This window comes from Enhydra lutris, unplaced genomic scaffold, assembly GCF_002288905.1.
Source record: "Enhydra lutris kenyoni isolate GAN:26980312 unplaced genomic scaffold, ASM228890v2 scaffoldscaffold117, whole genome shotgun sequence".
Classification (NCBI taxonomy): domain Eukaryota; kingdom Metazoa; phylum Chordata; class Mammalia; order Carnivora; family Mustelidae; genus Enhydra; species Enhydra lutris.
Genome location: NW_019154201.1, coordinates 621,282 through 638,944, shown reverse-complemented (window position 1 = coordinate 638,944; position 17,663 = coordinate 621,282). Strand labels below are relative to the sequence as shown.

The 17,663-nt window shown below is 48.4% G+C and overlaps 1 protein-coding gene across 1 annotated transcript in view; it reads right to left on the bottom strand.

Annotated features, from left to right (window-relative positions):
* The window catches only part of LOC111139764 (zinc finger protein 84), a 128,048-nt gene that overhangs the window by 95,903 nt on the left and 14,482 nt on the right, over positions 1-17,663 (bottom strand). Inside the window, exon 6 of the mRNA XM_022492135.1 lies at positions 10,661-16,067. Within this exon, the coding sequence (XP_022347843.1) occupies positions 14,272-16,067 (1,796 nt within the window). The 3' untranslated portion in view covers positions 10,661-14,271. Of the gene's footprint in view, positions 16,068-17,663 lie in introns of the transcript that reaches the window.

Below are 17,663 nucleotides of genomic sequence, written 5' to 3'. Positions count from 1 at the left end.
GAGATGCTCTGTGGGTCTTTAATTTTTACGAACCTTATTTCCCACACATACAGATGAAGAGCAGTGCTATTCAGAGCTTCTCTGTTGCTCACTCTGTCGCACGCTCATGTGTCTTCTTGCCTTCATGCGTCTAACATGAACAGCAGTTCTGTGTATAAACTGGGCACTCAGAGGAGGCAGGAGCTTTTACTGAAAAATTCCGGCTTCTATTATTGAAGACAGAGCACGGTAAGAGTTCTCAAACTCACTTACATGTGCCGAAAAGTATCTGGCAATATAACTTATACTACTTGTTAAATAAGAAATACATCATTTGGCCCAGCGTATCTTCTACGGTCATGGTACAAACAATACCACTGTGCAGCACTGTTCACAGACGCTGTGGCATAAACATGACATACACCATGCTCACAGATTATTTTCACACGTGCTATGAGAATATATAAATGTATAACATGTAGCCATACTCAGGAACGTAAGTCCTGTATCCCTCTGAAGCAGCAGGCTTTTTACTTGACCGTCATCATTGCCAACATACATATACACACAGATACGTATCTTTAAAGTTTCATATGCTTATTATTTAAAATTGAATAATCTTTTCCTTAAGAGATCCAATATCAGAGTTGGAAATTGATTATTTTAAACGTTTCTATGGACATTTTTCTATCTTCTTTTAAATCATTTTTTTGTCCTCAATATGAGTAACTTGATTTACAATGAGACTAGACTATTTGCTGAGCACTTTTCTCGCCAGTTTTTGCTGCGTTCACTGCACACACAGGCTCACTCTCCTGTTTGGGCTTTGTGATGTTTAAGGAAGTAGAACTTCGGGCGCCTGGTGGGGGGGGTGGTTCAGTCAGTGAAGCGTCTGACTTTGGCTCAGGTCATGATCCCAGAGTCCTGGGATCCAGTCCTGCATTGGGCTCCCTGCTCCGTGTGGAGCCTGCTTCTCCCTCTGCCCCTCCCCGCTGCTTGTGCTCTCTCTCATGCCAGGAAATGGATAAAATCTTAAAAAGGGGGGGGGGGAGTAGAATTTCCTGCCAATAATTTTCCTATACTCACAGCCTTCAGAGAATTTCTATAATTGCATTCTAGGATATAGAGAGGAGTACGATTATTTCCTTAAAAGTTTCTCATGGCCACTCTGTTTCTTTCTTTCTTTTTTTTTTTTTAAAGATTTTTATTTGTTAGATTGAGAGAGACAGAGAGAGAGAGAGAGAGCGTGCAAGCGAGCACGAGCAGGGGAGCAGCAGGCAGAGGGAGAAGCAGGCTCCCCGCTGGGCAAGGAGCCCAATGCAGGACTCCATCTCAGGACTCCAGGATCATGACCCGAGCCCAAGGCAGACGCTTAACCGAATGAGCCCCCCAGGCGCCCCACGTCCATTGTTTCTAGGGTTTCTGTCCTGTGTGAGTTCTCTGATGTATGAGGAGGTGTGACTTCTGGGAGAAGGCTTTCCCACACTCGCCGCATCCATAGGGCTTCTCTCCTGTGTGAGTTCGCTGATGTATGAGGAGCTGTGACTTCCAAATAAATGCTTTCCCGCACTCGCTGCATCCGTAGGGCTTTTCTCCTGAATGAGTCTTCTGATGTCGAAGCAGCAGTGACTTCCCATTGAAGGCTCTCCCGCAATCACTGCACCCGTAGGGCTTCTCCCCTGAATGGATTCTCTGATGCTTACTGAGACCTGACTTCTCTCTGAAGGCTTTCCCACACTCACTGCATTTGTTGGGCTTTTCGTCTATATGGGTTCTCTTGTGAGTGATAAGTTGTGATTTCCCACTAAAGGCTTTCCCACATTCACTACAGGCATAGGGTTTCTCTCCCGTGTGACTTCGCTGATGAGTGATGAGCTGTGAGGTCTGAGAGAACACTTTGCTACACTCGCTGCATCCATACGGTTTCTCTCCCGTGTGAGTTCTCTGGTGTGTGATGAGGTGTGACTTTCTAGCGAAGGCCTTCCCACACTCACATCCATAACGTTTTTCTCCTGTGTGAACTGTCTGGTGTGTAACGAGGTGTGACTTCTGGGAAAAGGCTTTGCCATAGTCACTGCATTTGAATAGTTTCTCTCCTGTGTGTGTTCTCTGATGGATGATGAGCCGTGACTTCTTGCTGATGACTTTTCCACATTCCTTACATTCATAGTGTTTTACTCCAACAGGAGTTTTTTCACGTGCAGTATGGAGAAAGGATTTCTCATATCCACTGACCTTACCAGCTTTCTTTCTTCCACTGTTTCCAGTCTGAGTAAATAAATCTAGTGAATATTTCAAATGTTTTCCAGCTGAGACACGCTTATTGGATTTTTGCTTTAAACGGGCAAGGTTCATGCCAGACTGAAATATTTTTCCACCTGGATTCATTTCACGAACTTGTTCCAATTTTTTAATCCTGTCTTGAATTTGTTGGTGCCATGCTTTGTAATCATCAACTTTCCAGTATTCTAGAAAAGAGAACAATTAAACACATTTAGTGAATTCTTAACTGTGAACCAGATGAACCAGAACCACAGAAATAGTCATGCACACCGGTACATGTTTGGGAATTAAAATTAAATAAAGTGCTTTCATGGAAACTGAGGTAGAAAACCGATAACAGATAAGGAGAAGAAAAAAAATGGACTAAACAGGTTGTTAGGAGCCATGACAGAATAATCTGTTCCAGGCGAAGGGTTTCATCTGCACACACACTCAACCCTAAGACAAGGCAATAAAAAGTTGCACTAGAAGGAAGGGAATGAGGACACTGAAGTTATTTCTTTGGTTACAGGCCCAGAAGGAGTAAACGATCATGAAAGAAATGAAGGAGAGACTAGAAGAAATGACTGTGGGAGTACAACAGTAATCTGAGGCATTTACAAGGAAAGGGGAAAGAAAATATGTGGGAATTAGAACAGTGAGAGGGGGAAAAAAATCACAATGAATCCTGTGTCCAAGAGAAAAGAAAAGGGATCTATCAGCAGGATAAGGTCTCTGGTGTGGAGAGGAAAATGAATAAACAAAGTCCAACATGAGAAAGAGGGGTTGAGCTCCTTAGGACAGACCAGAGAGGCATAGCTCACTCTAAAATCAGAGCCAAGGAGGACAGATGACCTATCCTCACATGATAAGCGATAGAAACGATATCTGCGTATCTGAGAAGCTCATCTCAATGGCTCTGGGTCACTTCCAAAGGGTTGGTGATCTCGAGAATTCTCTAAACAATATTGCACAGGTGCCCACCCCTCACCGTCTTCACTGTTCACTTCCAGCTGGAATTTAACTCCACCGCCTCCCAGGGGCCTTGCCTGCAAAGCTCAGACTCAGGATGTACCCGTGGCTGCTCCTGCTCCGGCCTGAAGGTCGCATCTGGTCTGATGAGCTGAAACCCTGTGTATGAAAAAATCACACAGGACTTGGGCCCAATTTCCTGGGCTCCCGCTTCTGAAGAATAAGTAAATGCTTAGCTCCAGAGGCTGTGAGAGACGTTGTTCACTTGGGATGTGCGTGGACAGACACTCTGGAGACGAAAAAGGGCTAAGAATTTTTGAATTCTTAGACTAAAGCCCTATGTCATGACATACTTCAAAGGTTCCATTTTTCAGTCAACAAACAGGGAAAGCCAGCTGATGGGGCCGAGTCCACACCGGATGTGTCCTTACCCAGGGACACAAGGCTGCTCCAGTTCTCCAGCATCACACTTCGGTACAGAGCCTTCTGCGTGGAGTCCAGCAGCCGCCACTCCTCCCACGTGAAGTCCATAGCCACGTCCTCGAATGACGGCGGGCCCTGGAAGAGCATGCTCCTAGTAAAGCTTAACCAGTGGGTTTCCGACGGTGAAACCATGATGCAAAGACCCCGGGCAGGAGCCATTAGCAGCCTTCAGGATAGCTGCTCTCCTTCTGTCTGCGAACCTCAGCTGTATGAGGGGTGCAGACGTGCCCGCTCCCAGTCACAAATCGTAACCGTTCCCTTTGCCCTTCCACCTCTCTTACATCTCGAGTCAGTCCCGTGATAAGTGCTGGCAACGGCTTGAGGAAGTGTGCGAGGCCACCTGGGGGAAGCTGCTGCTTTTCTGGTAAGAGAGAGACACACTGATAATACCCTCTGCTCTCTACTATTCTTTCTGCTTTTATTTTTTACGATTTTTTAAAAAAATTATTTATTTATTTTAGGGCAAGAGGGAGCAGGAGGAGGGGTGGGGGGAGAGGGAGGGAGTCTTTTTTTTTTTTTTTTAAAGATTTTATTTATTTATTTGACAGAGATCACAAGTAGGCAGAGAGGCAGGCAGAGAGAGAGAGGGAAGCAGGCTCCCCACTGAGCAGAGAACCCCATGCGGGGCTCAATCCCAGGACCCCCAGATCATGACCTGAGCTGAAGGCAGAGGCTTCAAACCACTGAGGCACCCAGGCGCCCCGCGGGAGGGAGTCTTAAGCAGATTCTGCGCTGAGCACGAATCCTGATGTGGGACCTGATCTGTGATGCTGAGATCATGACCTGAGTAGAAACTAAGATCTGGACACTTAACCAACTGCACCACCCAGGCGTCCCTCTCCCTGCTCTTAAAGTAGATGTTGTACTTGGAGCTGCAGTAGCCACCTTGAGCTGTGAGGCAACATGTGTGACACAGAAAGCCAACTGGCAAAGTATGGCAGAGCAGAAGCCCAGAAAGACCCCGTAGTCTTTCATGGCACCCCTCAAGTGCCATGCCAGCCCAGGGCTGTCTGCTTCTATGTGTCCTAGCAGGAGAAACTTCAGAGGCCTTATTTTTTCTTTTTTTTAAAGATTTTTATTTATTTATTTGACAGAGGCAGAGACACAGTGAGAGAGGGAAAACAAGCCGTGGGAGGCTTCCAGCTGAGCAGGGAGCCCGACCCGGGAGTCGATCTCAGGACCCTGGGATCATGACCCAAGCCGAAGGCCGACGCTTAACTCACAGCCACACAGGTGCCCCTTCAGTGGCCTTATTATTGGAGCTACTATTTATAAGATTTTTTTTTATTTATTTGACAGACAGAAATCACAAGTAGACAGAGAGGCAGACAGAGAGAGAGAGGAGGAAGCAGGCTTCCTGCTGAGCAGAGAGCCCGATGCGGGGCTCGATCCCAGGACCCTGAGATCATGACCCGAGCTGAAGGCAGAGGCTTCAACCCACTGAGCCACCCAGGCGCCCCTGGAGCTACTATTTATAAATGAAGTCATCCCCAAGTGATACATTTATTTGATCATATTTTAAAAAGATTTTATTTACTTGACAGATAGAGAGACAGATCACAAGTAGGCAGAGAGGCAGGCAGAGAGAGAGGGGAAGCAGGCCCCCCACTGAGCACAGAGTCCGATGCGGGGCTCAGTCCTGGCACCCTGAGATCATGACCTGAGCCGAAGGCAGAGGCTTAACCCACTGAGCAACCCAGGCACCCCTAAACAAATCTTAAAAAAAAAAAAACAGTACTTAGAAAAAAGTCTATCAGTTCTTTAAAATGTTAAATATAGTTGCCACAAGAACTAGCAGTTCGATTCCTAGGTATGTACCTAAGAATAGAGAACATACACACCAATGTTGGCAGTAGTAGTATCCATAGCAGCCAAAAGAGCAAACAGCCATTTGGTCTAGCAAATGAGGAACTGATAAACAAAACGTGCTACAGTCACACAACAGAATATTATTCCACAACAAAAGACAATAAAGTATTAATTCATGGCCCATCTTAAAAGCAGGCTACATGAAAGAAGCCAGTCACAAAAGACCCCATAGCATGTGATCCTGTGGATATGAGATGGGCAGAATGGGCAAACCCAGGAGCTGGGGCCTGGAGCTGGGGTGGGGGCCCTGGGGATTACCTGCTACGGAGATGGGGTTTCCTTTTAGGAGGATGAAAATGTCCTTTTCGTATTTTTTTGAGATTTTATTTATTTCACAGAAAGAGAGAGAGAGAAGGCACAAGCAGGGCTAAGAGCAGGCAGAGGGAGAGGGAGAAGCAGACTCCCCGCTGAGCAGGGAGCCGGAAGTGGGACTAGATCCCAGGGCCCTAGATCATGACCTGAGTTGAAGGCGGAGCCACTAGGCGCCTCTGGAGGATGAAAATATGCTAAATTTAGATTGTGGCTGAACAATTAGATGGTTGCAGAAGCCTCTAAACTTACTGAAAAACAACCACCATCAACAAACAGTCAATTGTTCACTTAAAATGGGCGAATTGTACGGAACCACAATCGAGGAAATAAATGAATTACTCACCTGGGACTTGGTCATTTTCTGCTGCTCTCGGGAGAACTGTAGGCTCTGCGTATCTTCTGGATTCTTATCTTGATGCTCAAATTAAAGGTCTCGGATCAGGATTCTCTTCACCCAGGACCCTTGCTCCACAGATTTCTTTATCTCAGACAAGCCAATTAGTCCACGGAAACCAAAATCTGTAGAGTCGGGTAACAAACTCTCTTTAGTTGATGCAAATACCCCTCTCTTGTTGGAAACTCACCTGCATTTAAAGCTCAGAGTGGGTTTTCTATAGGCTCTACACAGACCTCACAAGGACTCAATAGGGGGTATGCAGAAGGAACCCCACCCCCTTAGTAGCAGCATTCCACCAAGCACTCGTTCTCTCTCGAAATGGGGAAGGGAAAGAGAGACCGCGCGAGTGTGTAATATAGAGCCCACAGAAAATAAGAACATCACGTTCGCTTTTAAGTAAAGGCATAAAGAAAAGAGGAAACTGAATTCAGCAGCTGATGAAACGAGTAATTCAGCAGAGCTTCTCCTCAAAATACAAGTTGTTCATTTGAAGCTCATGATGTTCTTGAGAATTCTACAGGAGTTAATACACGTAAATACCTCAGAACTATGACTGGCACATAAACATTGAGTAAATGCTAGTTAGTGCTCTTATTATCACGTGACGTGATTACAGAGAAATCGGAAAATTCTTATCGATAACAATTATTATCAATAATGCCACTACTTCAAAGGTACGTCTCTCATAGGTGGTGGAAACCATGCTGATATTACAAAGATGGGATCTGAAGTCTTACATTTTTAAACTGCCTTTTAGGCTATACAGTAAACCCACTTTCAGACCCACAATTATAAGCACAGACCTGGTTATACCAGGTTGTCCAGTCTGCTCTCAACCAATATCCAGTATGCCGGCATCCCCAGTCTTCAATCACTGACCCCCAGGGCCACGCAGTCATGAGCCTCGAAGACCTCCCAGCCAGCCCCACAGCCCTTCATCACCTACACCACCAGTCACGCTCCGGCGAGCTCTGCAAGTCCCGGTCGCTCAGACACTGCTGGGCCATCACTAACTCCCACAACCGGGTCACTTACACCGTCAACTCCCTCACTCACCCTCACACTGACTAACCCCCACGCTTCCTGATGACCAGTTGGGAGTCTCCCCACAAAATGTCTCCCCAGTCGCCCAAACCTATTCTGTCCCCAGTCAACCCCAGGGCCCCCCAGTTACAGCCAAATGTCAACCAATGTCTGACTTCCACCCCCAAGCTACCAAATCATTCGCCCCACAGTTCCACAGTCACTATTCTCTTTGGTTTCTAAGGCAAGCTCTACGCGACCCAGGACTGGAACTCAGGACCCCAAGATGGAGTCCCGGCTCTACCCACTGAGCCAGCCAGGCACCCAAGGACTCTTGTGATGATGGACACCCGGGCCTCCCCAACCACTCAATCATCCCCAGTTCCTCTCCCACCAGCCACCCTAATCCTGATTCCCCGGGGAGCCCTGGGGCTCTCCGCTTCCGCAGTCACTGAGGTAAACGGACATCCCACACTCACTCCCTCACGAGCCTGTGGCTGGCGACACACACAGCAACTCCCAGACCCCCCCCCCCCCCTCCCACTCCTAATCCTCACCTCCCGCCCACACCCCGCGCCCCCCCCCCCCCCCCCCCCGCCCCCCGGGTGCCGCCCCCCCCCCCCGCCCCCCCCCCCCCCCCCCCCCCCCCCCCCCCCCGCGGCCTCCAAGCCATTCCCCGCTAAGGCTCAGTAACAGATTGAAGGAGAAGATCCTCCTCCGGGAATGTCCCCCCACTCGCAGCGCTCTAGCAGGCCCCAGCAATCCACAAGTCGGTCACCCGCGGACACTCAACCTCGCGGTCCCGCCAAGCAGCACAGTCCACTTGGCCGGCACCAACCCCACCAGGAACCCAGTTTCCTCGCCTCACGGCTGCCCGGGTCACTGCAGGCACCCCGAGTCCAGACCGCGGACGTCCACACCCCGGCACCTGCAGACCAGCCAGCCTGCGGGCCCCCGGCGCTCCCCCCAGTGCAGACCCCCACAACGCCGCCCTGCAGGCGCGCGACCACCCACCGCAACTGCACTCCCCGGAACACCCCTTCCACTGTCCCCTCTCCCGCCAGCCCTCAGCCCTAGGGGCCCGGCTCCTAAACTGACCCAGTCCCCGACCCCCGCAGGCCCCTCAGCAGTCCTCCGCACTCGCCGTCTCCCGCGGCCGCTCTCCACGCGGCAAGACCCGCGGCGCGCGGCGTCCGCCGCCCGCGACCCGGAGTCCTCCGCCCCTCGGCATCTCCGATCCCAACGGACCGCCCCACACCGCACTGGCCCCGAACGCTGTCCCCACGGGGCCGCGGGGACACCGAGGTCCCCCCCGCCCCGCCCCCTCCCGCTGGGGCGCGGGCGCTGAGAGCCTCACCGCGGACCGCGGAAGAGGGCGCGCAGAACTCCATTTCCCAGGGTGCCTCTCGCCCCAGAACTACCTCTCCCAGAGGGCTCTGTGGCGGGCTTCTCTGTCAGCCCCGTTGGCTTTTCGAGAGTCTGGGGGTGCGCGCCTCAAAACGAATGCTGGAGTTTCTTCCCCGGAAGCTCTCTCAGCGAGGCAAAAGCATAAGCCTTAAACCCACACTCGGGTACTGAACAGATCAGGGGTCTGTGGTGGGGGCGGAGGGCATTAAGACAGGAAGGAACCTGGGGCACCTGCCCAGCTCAGCGGGTAGCCCAGCTCACCGACCTCCTTGATCTCTGGGTTGTAAATTTAGGCCCCATGTCCGGCGCAGAAATTACTTAAAAAGAAAAGGACAGGAAAGGGATCCAAGGACAACTGCGTCTCCTGTGGGCAGAGCCCCGGACAAGGGGGTTGGTCGGGGCCCCCATCTGCAGGGCCAGACACTGCCCGTCTGTTTAGTGGGGATTCCGAGTGGGGGATATCCGATCCGGAATGCGCACACCCCACCTCCACTTTCCTTACAAGTTGTGCTGGGGTTAGAGCTAACTGCCCGTGTTCTACTCACTTGGGCTTCAAGGGATTAGGGGAGTCTCCAGTTTAGTCTGTAAGAAAGCAGGCCGCTTTTCTTCTGCACAGACCCCAGACCCCAGCCAGGTGGACCAAGGGCCAGGCAGACCACTGGCCGCCAAGTGAATCGGGAGGTGCTTTTCTCCGTACGTTTCAGGTGTATGTGGACGATAAGTGTGTTGGAGGCTGGCAGAGCTCAGACTTGGTTTGGGATACCCAGCGGAAGAGAAGCTAGAGTTCACGGTCACCAAGGATCACACTCACACATACTAATTCGTTGAACAGTTTACTCAGTAAACATAGAGGTACAGAGACTTTCTTTTCCAATACAGCACAGAGAAGTGTGGGCAATAGGTGTGAGCTAGCACAGCTCCCTGGGGCGCCCCTGCTCTCTAGGTGTACCAGTCAGTGGAGACCCGCACCAGCAGCCCCACCTTCTTAGTCAGCTGTCTGCCTCATCCTTGTATGTGAAGCACTGCTGGCCCAGATCTCAGGTGTCATCCCTCCCACATTCTGCTCTGTGCAAACACACACCAGAGAGAAGTATGTACACTCGCTCACCCACATAGGGCTGGCCTGTGATACCACGGTTTGGAGATACACCCACACTGCCAGCTGATGGCTACAGGGATAGCAAGTCCATGGTTTACATGTTCCATTAACATGACCACTCTCTTCCATACACTAGCAGTTAATCTGCTTCCCCATCTTCTCGTGAAGTTGAGCTTGATGTGTTAATAAATTTTAATGACAGGAATGAGAGCAAGGCTTTAAATGAGAACCTCAAACTACAAATGTCACTTTGTTTGTATTCTCCTTTCACCTTACCGGTGACTGCTTCTGTAGCTATACTCTCCTTGCTGGGCATTTCTGATGACGTAGGTGTTGTAAAATACCTAAGCATAGTGATTTCGGTATTCAATACAGTTGGTGGTCCCTTGTTTACTTCATCTTCGTGTTCTCAAAGTAACAATCTCTACGATGAGATGTCAAGTCTGCCTGGCTACAAGGAGCAACAGCTCATCTCAACTGCCCAGACCCCATGAAGGAAATAAACAATGACCGGACAGCATCACCAGATTCACACATGCGGGACCGTGTAACTTAGTTACCTGTCATGCTGTGAGCTGGTCATGAGATGTTACACGGCCTGCTTCTCAGCTGCAGACACACATCACGAGATCAAGTCTTCTAAGCTGAGAGTGAGCGTGGCCTTTCCCTTCACTAAGTGACAAATACAGGGGTCCCGGGGAGAGCTGTGCTGGTGGAAACCATTTTGCTATCACACAGAGAGTACACAGTCCTGTTACAGAGAAGCCGTTACAGGTAACTGTCACAGTGCTATGTTCGAAACATGTCCACACCTTGAAACATTGATTTCATTGGCTAGAGAATTCCTTAACGACAGGACCAGAGAAATACACAAGTTTATTGGCACAGGTTACATTGTGAATGGCGTCTTTCAGGGTTACACAAAACGGAAGACCTGCATGAAAAGTTCAAAATGCACACCGAAACGCAAGCGCACCCGGAGAGAAAATGCAGCTGTGTAGCCTAAGGGCAATTATTTCCCTTCAAAAGCCGCCCAGGTACCAAGAGAAGAGGGCCAGGTGAGAGAGGGTGAAGAAAGGTGAACTTCCTAAGAGGTATCTGACAAGTGACAACGGACGGGGCTGCCGCGTCCAGGCTCGAAGGCAGCCCACTTCAACCTGACTCTGACTTCCCCAGACTGTCGTGCTGGTGATGGGCCCTGGTGTGGAGCCTTTAGAGACCCTCTGTGGCAATTCTTACTGGCATGGAAATCTTGTCCATGGGTTACAGATTACATGAATTATACAGAGAAGCAGCAGAATATGGAATGAGGGTATGCCCAGCAGTGTTTCTAAAGGAGATACTGGGATCTGTGAGGCACCATTCCTTTCCACCTCACTCAGGTCCTGGTTATCCTTTTTTCTTGTCCATACATATTGAACATAAACGCCAATGTGTTTCTGTAAATTGCTTGGCTAATCCAGAGGTAGCTCTAAGACTTCATAAGTGTTTTGGCTTCTATTGCTGAAGAAGGGTTAGTACTAAGTGCGAGACCACTGGACACGTAGCAGATGGCAATCCGTGCAGCCATGGGCATTTGCAGCAAAACAAAACACAAAACACAAAACACTTTGTTACTTGTTATAATTTCTGTGGAATGGTTTAAAAAAAGAGAGAGAAAACACTGACATTTCGTGTGGGGAATCTTGACAGATGTCAGTCTGTGCCCTGTGAGGCACACGCACCAGTAACTGGCACTCAAAACGCTGTTAAGTGCTCAACCTTAACACGGCACAGAAAACAACTGGTGCACTCCAAATTTTAACTCAAGCCCATTTAACTGAGCGACTATTCACAGATAACGAGTTCAGAAGTAAGGACGCCCGCCAGGGATGGTGAGGCACGTGAAGGGCAAGGAGAGGGAGGTGGGAGCGGAGAAGGGAGAGTCTACAGCCCCAAAGGAGGGCCGCCCCGCAGGAGCCGGGCCATACAGCAACAGACTCTGCCAAAACCAAGGTCCAGGAAAGGGAGGCGGTGGGGGGAATGAATGGTCCAGCCTCTCTCCTCCCACGGGCGATCTAGCATCTCCCCCGTTCACACTTCAGTAGGAACCCTAGAGGGACAGCCCCTGGGGTGCAGAGCAGAGAGAGGAGGGCGGGGATGCGCCGGCACACATGCCGGTCCATCACATGGGCCACTCGTGCGCAGCTGCTACGGATCCAAGTCACCCTGAGCCCTGGGGAAGCAGGCTTCGGACTCGGAGGATGTAGTCAATTCAACTACTTTGGAAACTTCATCCAAAGTGTTGTTTTTGTCATATATTTCTAAATAGATCATAACCCACAACACACTGTCACTATTTGGCTTTAAACAATGGATTACCCTTTTAAAACATTTTAAAACGAGAAAAAAAATCTATTATATTTACCACATATTCAGCACTCCCAGAACTCTTCGTTTCTTCCTGTAGATCCACATTTCCAGCCAGCATTCCTTTCCTGTGGCCCCCAGACTTACTTAAATTTTCCTGGAGGAAAGCCTACAGCTAATAAATTCTCTAATTTTGTTCTCCTGAAAAAGCCTCTTTTTTTGCTTTCATTTTTGAGGTCTTCTTGATGGGTAACAGACAAATACCAGGGTGCGGGGGCTTTATTTTTCCCTCAGTAATCCAAAGTCGTCACTCACTCCATTGCCCCGCAGCCCGAGCAGCCTCTGCCCACGAGCCGTTGTACTCTGTTCTGTGAGCGCGCCCTGTCTCTCCCGAGGTGCTTTGTAACTGTTCTTCTTCCATCTGACTATGATGTCCGTTAACAGGGTTTTTTGTGCGTCTTGTTTGGGGTCCTTTGAACTCCTTGAATATGTGCAGTGACACTTTTCATCCCATGGGTAACAATTTCAGCTGTCACTTACTCAGCTCCCTTGTTACTTCTCTTCCCCAGCCCCTCCTCTCCTGCTAGGACCCTGCTCCCACTACAATGGACCCCTCCTCTCTTTTCTCCCAGGCTTTTTACCTCTGTACATCAGTTGGACAGTTAGTTTTTTTTATTCTTACTTAAATTCATCGATTTTTCTTCTTCTGTGTCTCATCTGTTCTTAATTCCATCCAGAGTTGGGTTTTTTGGTGTTGGTGTGGGGGTTTTTTGTTTGTTTGTTATTTGTTTTTAATTTTCAGATTACCACTGTTTTCATCCTGAGAAGTTCCACTTGGGGTTTTGAAAATACACCTTCCACTTCAGGTCTTGTCATGTTCATGTTTTCCTCTATATTCATAAAAGCTAGTCAAACACCCTTATCCAATGCCAACTGCTTCAGTCTCTTCTATGTCTCTTCTATGGGCTCATTTTTGTCCTGGCTACAAGTCGTATTCTCATAGTTTCTTTGCGCATCAGGAAGTTTCTGGATACCAGACATCGTGGGTCCAGAGCAGCTCTGAATCTAGGGTTAGTTCCTTCACAAGATCATAGTCTTCTGGGAACCCTACCTGATGCCCCACGTGTTCAAAGTTGTTTCCACTCTAGCTGGCGGGAACTTTACTCCCAGCCTGGCACTGATTTCTGGGACCTGTTCAGCCTCCTGCTTTCCAGCACGACTTTTCCTTTCACACACATGCCAATCAGCGCTAAGCCAAAAGACTCAAGGGGACTCCTTGTAGGTGTCTGCAGCCCTCTCTCTAGAAAGCTCTCTCCTCTCCTCTCCCTATAAATTCTAGCTACTGTGGCCTCTCCAAAGGCCAAGTCAGCAGCTCTCTTCGACAAGACCGCATGTGTTCCCTTCCCCGAACGGCAGCCTGGGAGCGCACCTCACTCTGTCCGCCTTCTGCCGGGGATCACAGACACCTGCTTGCCATAGGTCTCTCAACCATTCTTTCACATACATTTTACAGTCTCTAACTGCTGAAGGCAGGGGAGTCAATCTGGTTCTTGCCGTACCAACACAGCAGAAAGCAGAAGTTTTCATACTTAAAACACATCTACCATTTTAAAATAACCATTTCCATAATAACTTATATACAACAAACACAACGTTATAGGATTCTTTCAATAGGATCACACTTATCAAAATTCTTCCCATTAGGCCCTCTCCCCCACACGGAAATCTCCAGCTCAGGCGATTCAGCATTTCCTTTGTGTATATACCCTCTAGTGTACTGTGAGTTATCCTTTCTTGATGAAACCTCTTGCTTGGTTTTTACAGCAGTCCAGTTTCCCCTCGAGTGTAGGTCCTCTAACAACGAGCTGTCACTTCTGACTACAAGGTCTGCTACACGATACTGCTAAGACTTCCACGTTAAGTCATCAATGGGTGATAAGCTGTGTGTTCTGGGAGAAGGCTCCCTTACACTGTCTACTTAAACAAATTCCCTCTCTGAATTGGGTGAGACCTGCCTTCCCAGGGCACTGACAGGGTTGCTCCTGCGTGTGTGTCCTTGGACACATCAAAAGGCGACATCAGACGCCAGATTTCCCACATTCACGGCATAACGCTGTTTCTAGAGTATGTGAGTCCTCTGGTGAAGCATGAGCTGTGACTTCCTGCTGAAGGCGGTCCCACACTCACCACACCCAGCATATTTGTCTCCCGTGTGAATTCGCTGATGCCTCATAAGGTGAGACTTTCTAGTGAAAGACTTCCCACATTCACCACATTGATAGGGTCTCTCCCCTGTGTGAATTCTCTGATGGATAATGAGCTGTGCCTTCTCAAAGAAGGCTTTTGCACACTCACTGCACCCGTAGGTTTTCTCTCCTGTGTGATTTCTCTGATGCTTAATGAGCTGCACTTTCTGAACAAAGGCTTTCCCACATTCACTGCATTCATAAGGTTTTTCCCCTGTATGAATTCTCTGATGCCTAAGAAGCTGTGGCTTCCAGGCAAAAGCTTTCCTACACTCACTACATTCGAAGGGTTTCTCTCCAGTATGGGTTCTCTGGTGATGAATGAGGCTTGACTTCTCACTGAAGGTCTTCCCACACTCTGTGCACTCATAGGGCTTCTCCCCTGTGTGCGTCCTCTGGTGTGAAATCAGGCTGGACTTCTGGGTGAAGGCCTTCCCGCACTCACCGCATTCATACGGCTTCTCGCCAGTGTGAGTTCTCTGATGTGTTAGGAGCTGGGACTTCCCAAAGAAGGTTTTTCCACATTCGACACATCCATAGGGTTTCTCCCCCAAGTGAGTCTTCTGATGGCGGAGTAGCTCTGACTTCTTAAAGAACGCCTCCTCACAGTCACCGCACTGATAGTTCTTCTCTCCCGTGTGCGTCAGTTGGTGCTTGATGAGCTGTGGTTTTCTGATGAAGGCTTCGCCACATTCGCCACACTCGTAGGGCTTCTCCCCCGTGTGGATCCTCTGATGCCTGATGAGTAGTGAGTTCCTGCTGAAGGCTTTTGTGCACTCAGTACAGGCATACGGTTTCTTCCCTGTGTGAGTCCTCTGATGTGTAATCAGCTGTGACTTCCAGAAGAAGGCTTTCCCACAATCACTGCAGTTATAGGGCTTCTCCCCGGTGTGAGTTCTCTGGTGGGTAATGAGCTTTAACTTCTGGGAGAAGGCCTTCCCGCAGTCGCTGCAGCCATAGGGCTTCTCCACCGTGTGGGTTCTCTGATGTCTCTTGAGCTGCGACTTCCTGCTGAAGGCCTTCCCGCAGTCGCTGCAGCCATAGGGCTTTTCTCCCGTGTGCGTCCTCTGGTGTAAAATGAGCAGGGACTTCCTACTGAAAGCTTTCTGGCATTCTCCACACCCATATGGTTTTTCTCCTGAATGCGTCCTCTGATGAATAGTGAGCAAGGACTTCTGGGAGAAGGCTTTCCCGCAATTGCTGCAGCCGTAGGGCTTCTCTCCCGTGTGCGTCCGCTGGTGGACGATGAGCTGTGACTTCTTACTGAAAACGTTGCCGCAGTCCACGCACAAGTGGACTCCTGTGTGTGTTCTGCGGTTTGCACGGGGCCATGACCCTGTCCTGCTAGCCTTCCTACATTTACTGCAATCACAGTATGGCTCTCCACCATGGGTTCTATCAGCTTTGATATACAATAAATATTTCTTATTGAGCTCATCAGGTTTCTTTCTTCCACGGTTATTTTTTGGAATAAGAAACTCAAAAGGATGTTTCAAACTTTTTTCACCTGAGCCACGTTTATGGGGTCTCATTGCTAAATGAACAAAGTTAATGCTTGAATGAAATATTTTCCTAAAAACATCATATTCATGGCCTCTCTCCACACTTCTAAGCTTGTCTTGATTATCCTGGTGCCACATTTTGAGACTGTTATCTAGCCAGACTTCTTCTAAAAAGGAAACAAATGAATCATACTGTGTAAATCTCCCAATGATTATACTCATTGAATAAAACTGAAATGAGCCTAGGATCCCAATTAAAACAAAACAAAACACAAAAACCCCCCCAAATATAATATCTACTTACTGGACTTTAGAAATTCTGACAGACACCATATGTTAACTAACTGGAATTTAAATAAAAGCAAAAAAAAAAAATGTTTAAACAGAAATGAAAACATTTAAAAGTTACAAGTGCTTAGAAACATGAATTTTTAAATGAGAAAAGATGAAATCCACTCAAGGAGCAGTGACCATGAGCAATTTATACTCAAACACTGGAGAGACTATAATCACTAATGTGATTATCTGCTGTACGTCCAGAGGGAAGACGAGGGAAGAGCATGGGTAAGCACGCCCCGCGCCAGGGGCCTCCAGGTGCAGCAAACGCTAGGAACAGCCCGCACACAGAAAAGGACTGGCACACACTGCTGAGTGCTACAAAGGCAGAAATACTGAATACAGAGCAAATACAGGCTATCGAGCTGTCATTCGAAAGACAAGAAACAGTAGGTTCCTGTATGATCGTCACAGCTGAAGAACATTCTGGTTCAAGGCTGTCTCCCGAAACACAGCTATCACTGACTTCCCCATAAAGGCTCCTTCTTGCTAGCCAGTTTTATTTGTTTTTTTTTTATATTTTAACTCAATCTGTAATCTATAATGAATCTATATGTAATCCTACCTGTGCAAATCATTCCAAACCACAAGAAGCCTGTGCATAACACATTAGGACAGACTCTTCAGGACCCAGTAAGTACAACTGTTTGTGGTTTCCACAACATGGTCATTTATCGGCTATTTTAAAGTGAAAGTCTGTTTACCTTACAATAATCTTTACTAGTAATTGTGAGCCAATATTCCCAGGAGGTACCCTGCAAGTCAAAAGATTTGGCAAGAACTCAAATATAAGGCAAATACTTCTTTTCTGCATGATTTTGTGTGTGTGTGCGCGCGTGTGGGGTGGAGACTTACCTAATTCTCAGACATCTCAGAATTTCAGAAAAAGAACCAACTAGAGCTGCTGATATAGAGAATAAAAGGACTCAGTGTCTGGAGCTTAAGTGAGTAGAGATATTAATACTATTCATTGAGATGAAAAAGACTGAGAAAAAGCTTGGAGATTAAAAGCAAGAGTCAGGGCGCCTGGGTGGCTCAGTGGGTTAAAGCCTCTGCTTTCGGCTCGGGTCATGATCCCAGGGTCCTGGGATCAAGCCCTGCATCAGGCTCTCTGCTCAGCAGGGAGACTGCTTCCTCCTCTCTCTCTGCCTGCCTCTCTGCCTACTTGTGATCTCTGTCAAATACATAAATAAAGTATAAAAAAAAATAAATAAAATAAATAAAAGCAAGAGTCAGGGGCGCCTACGTGGCTCAGTGGGTTAAAGCCTCTGCCTTCAGCTCAGGTCATGATCCCAGGATCCTGGGATCGAGCCCCGCATTGGGCTCTCTGCTTAGCAGGGAGCCTGCTTCCTCTTCTCTCTCTCTGCCTGCCTCTCTGCCTACTTGTGATCTCTGTCTGTCAAATAAATAAATAAAATCTTTAAAAA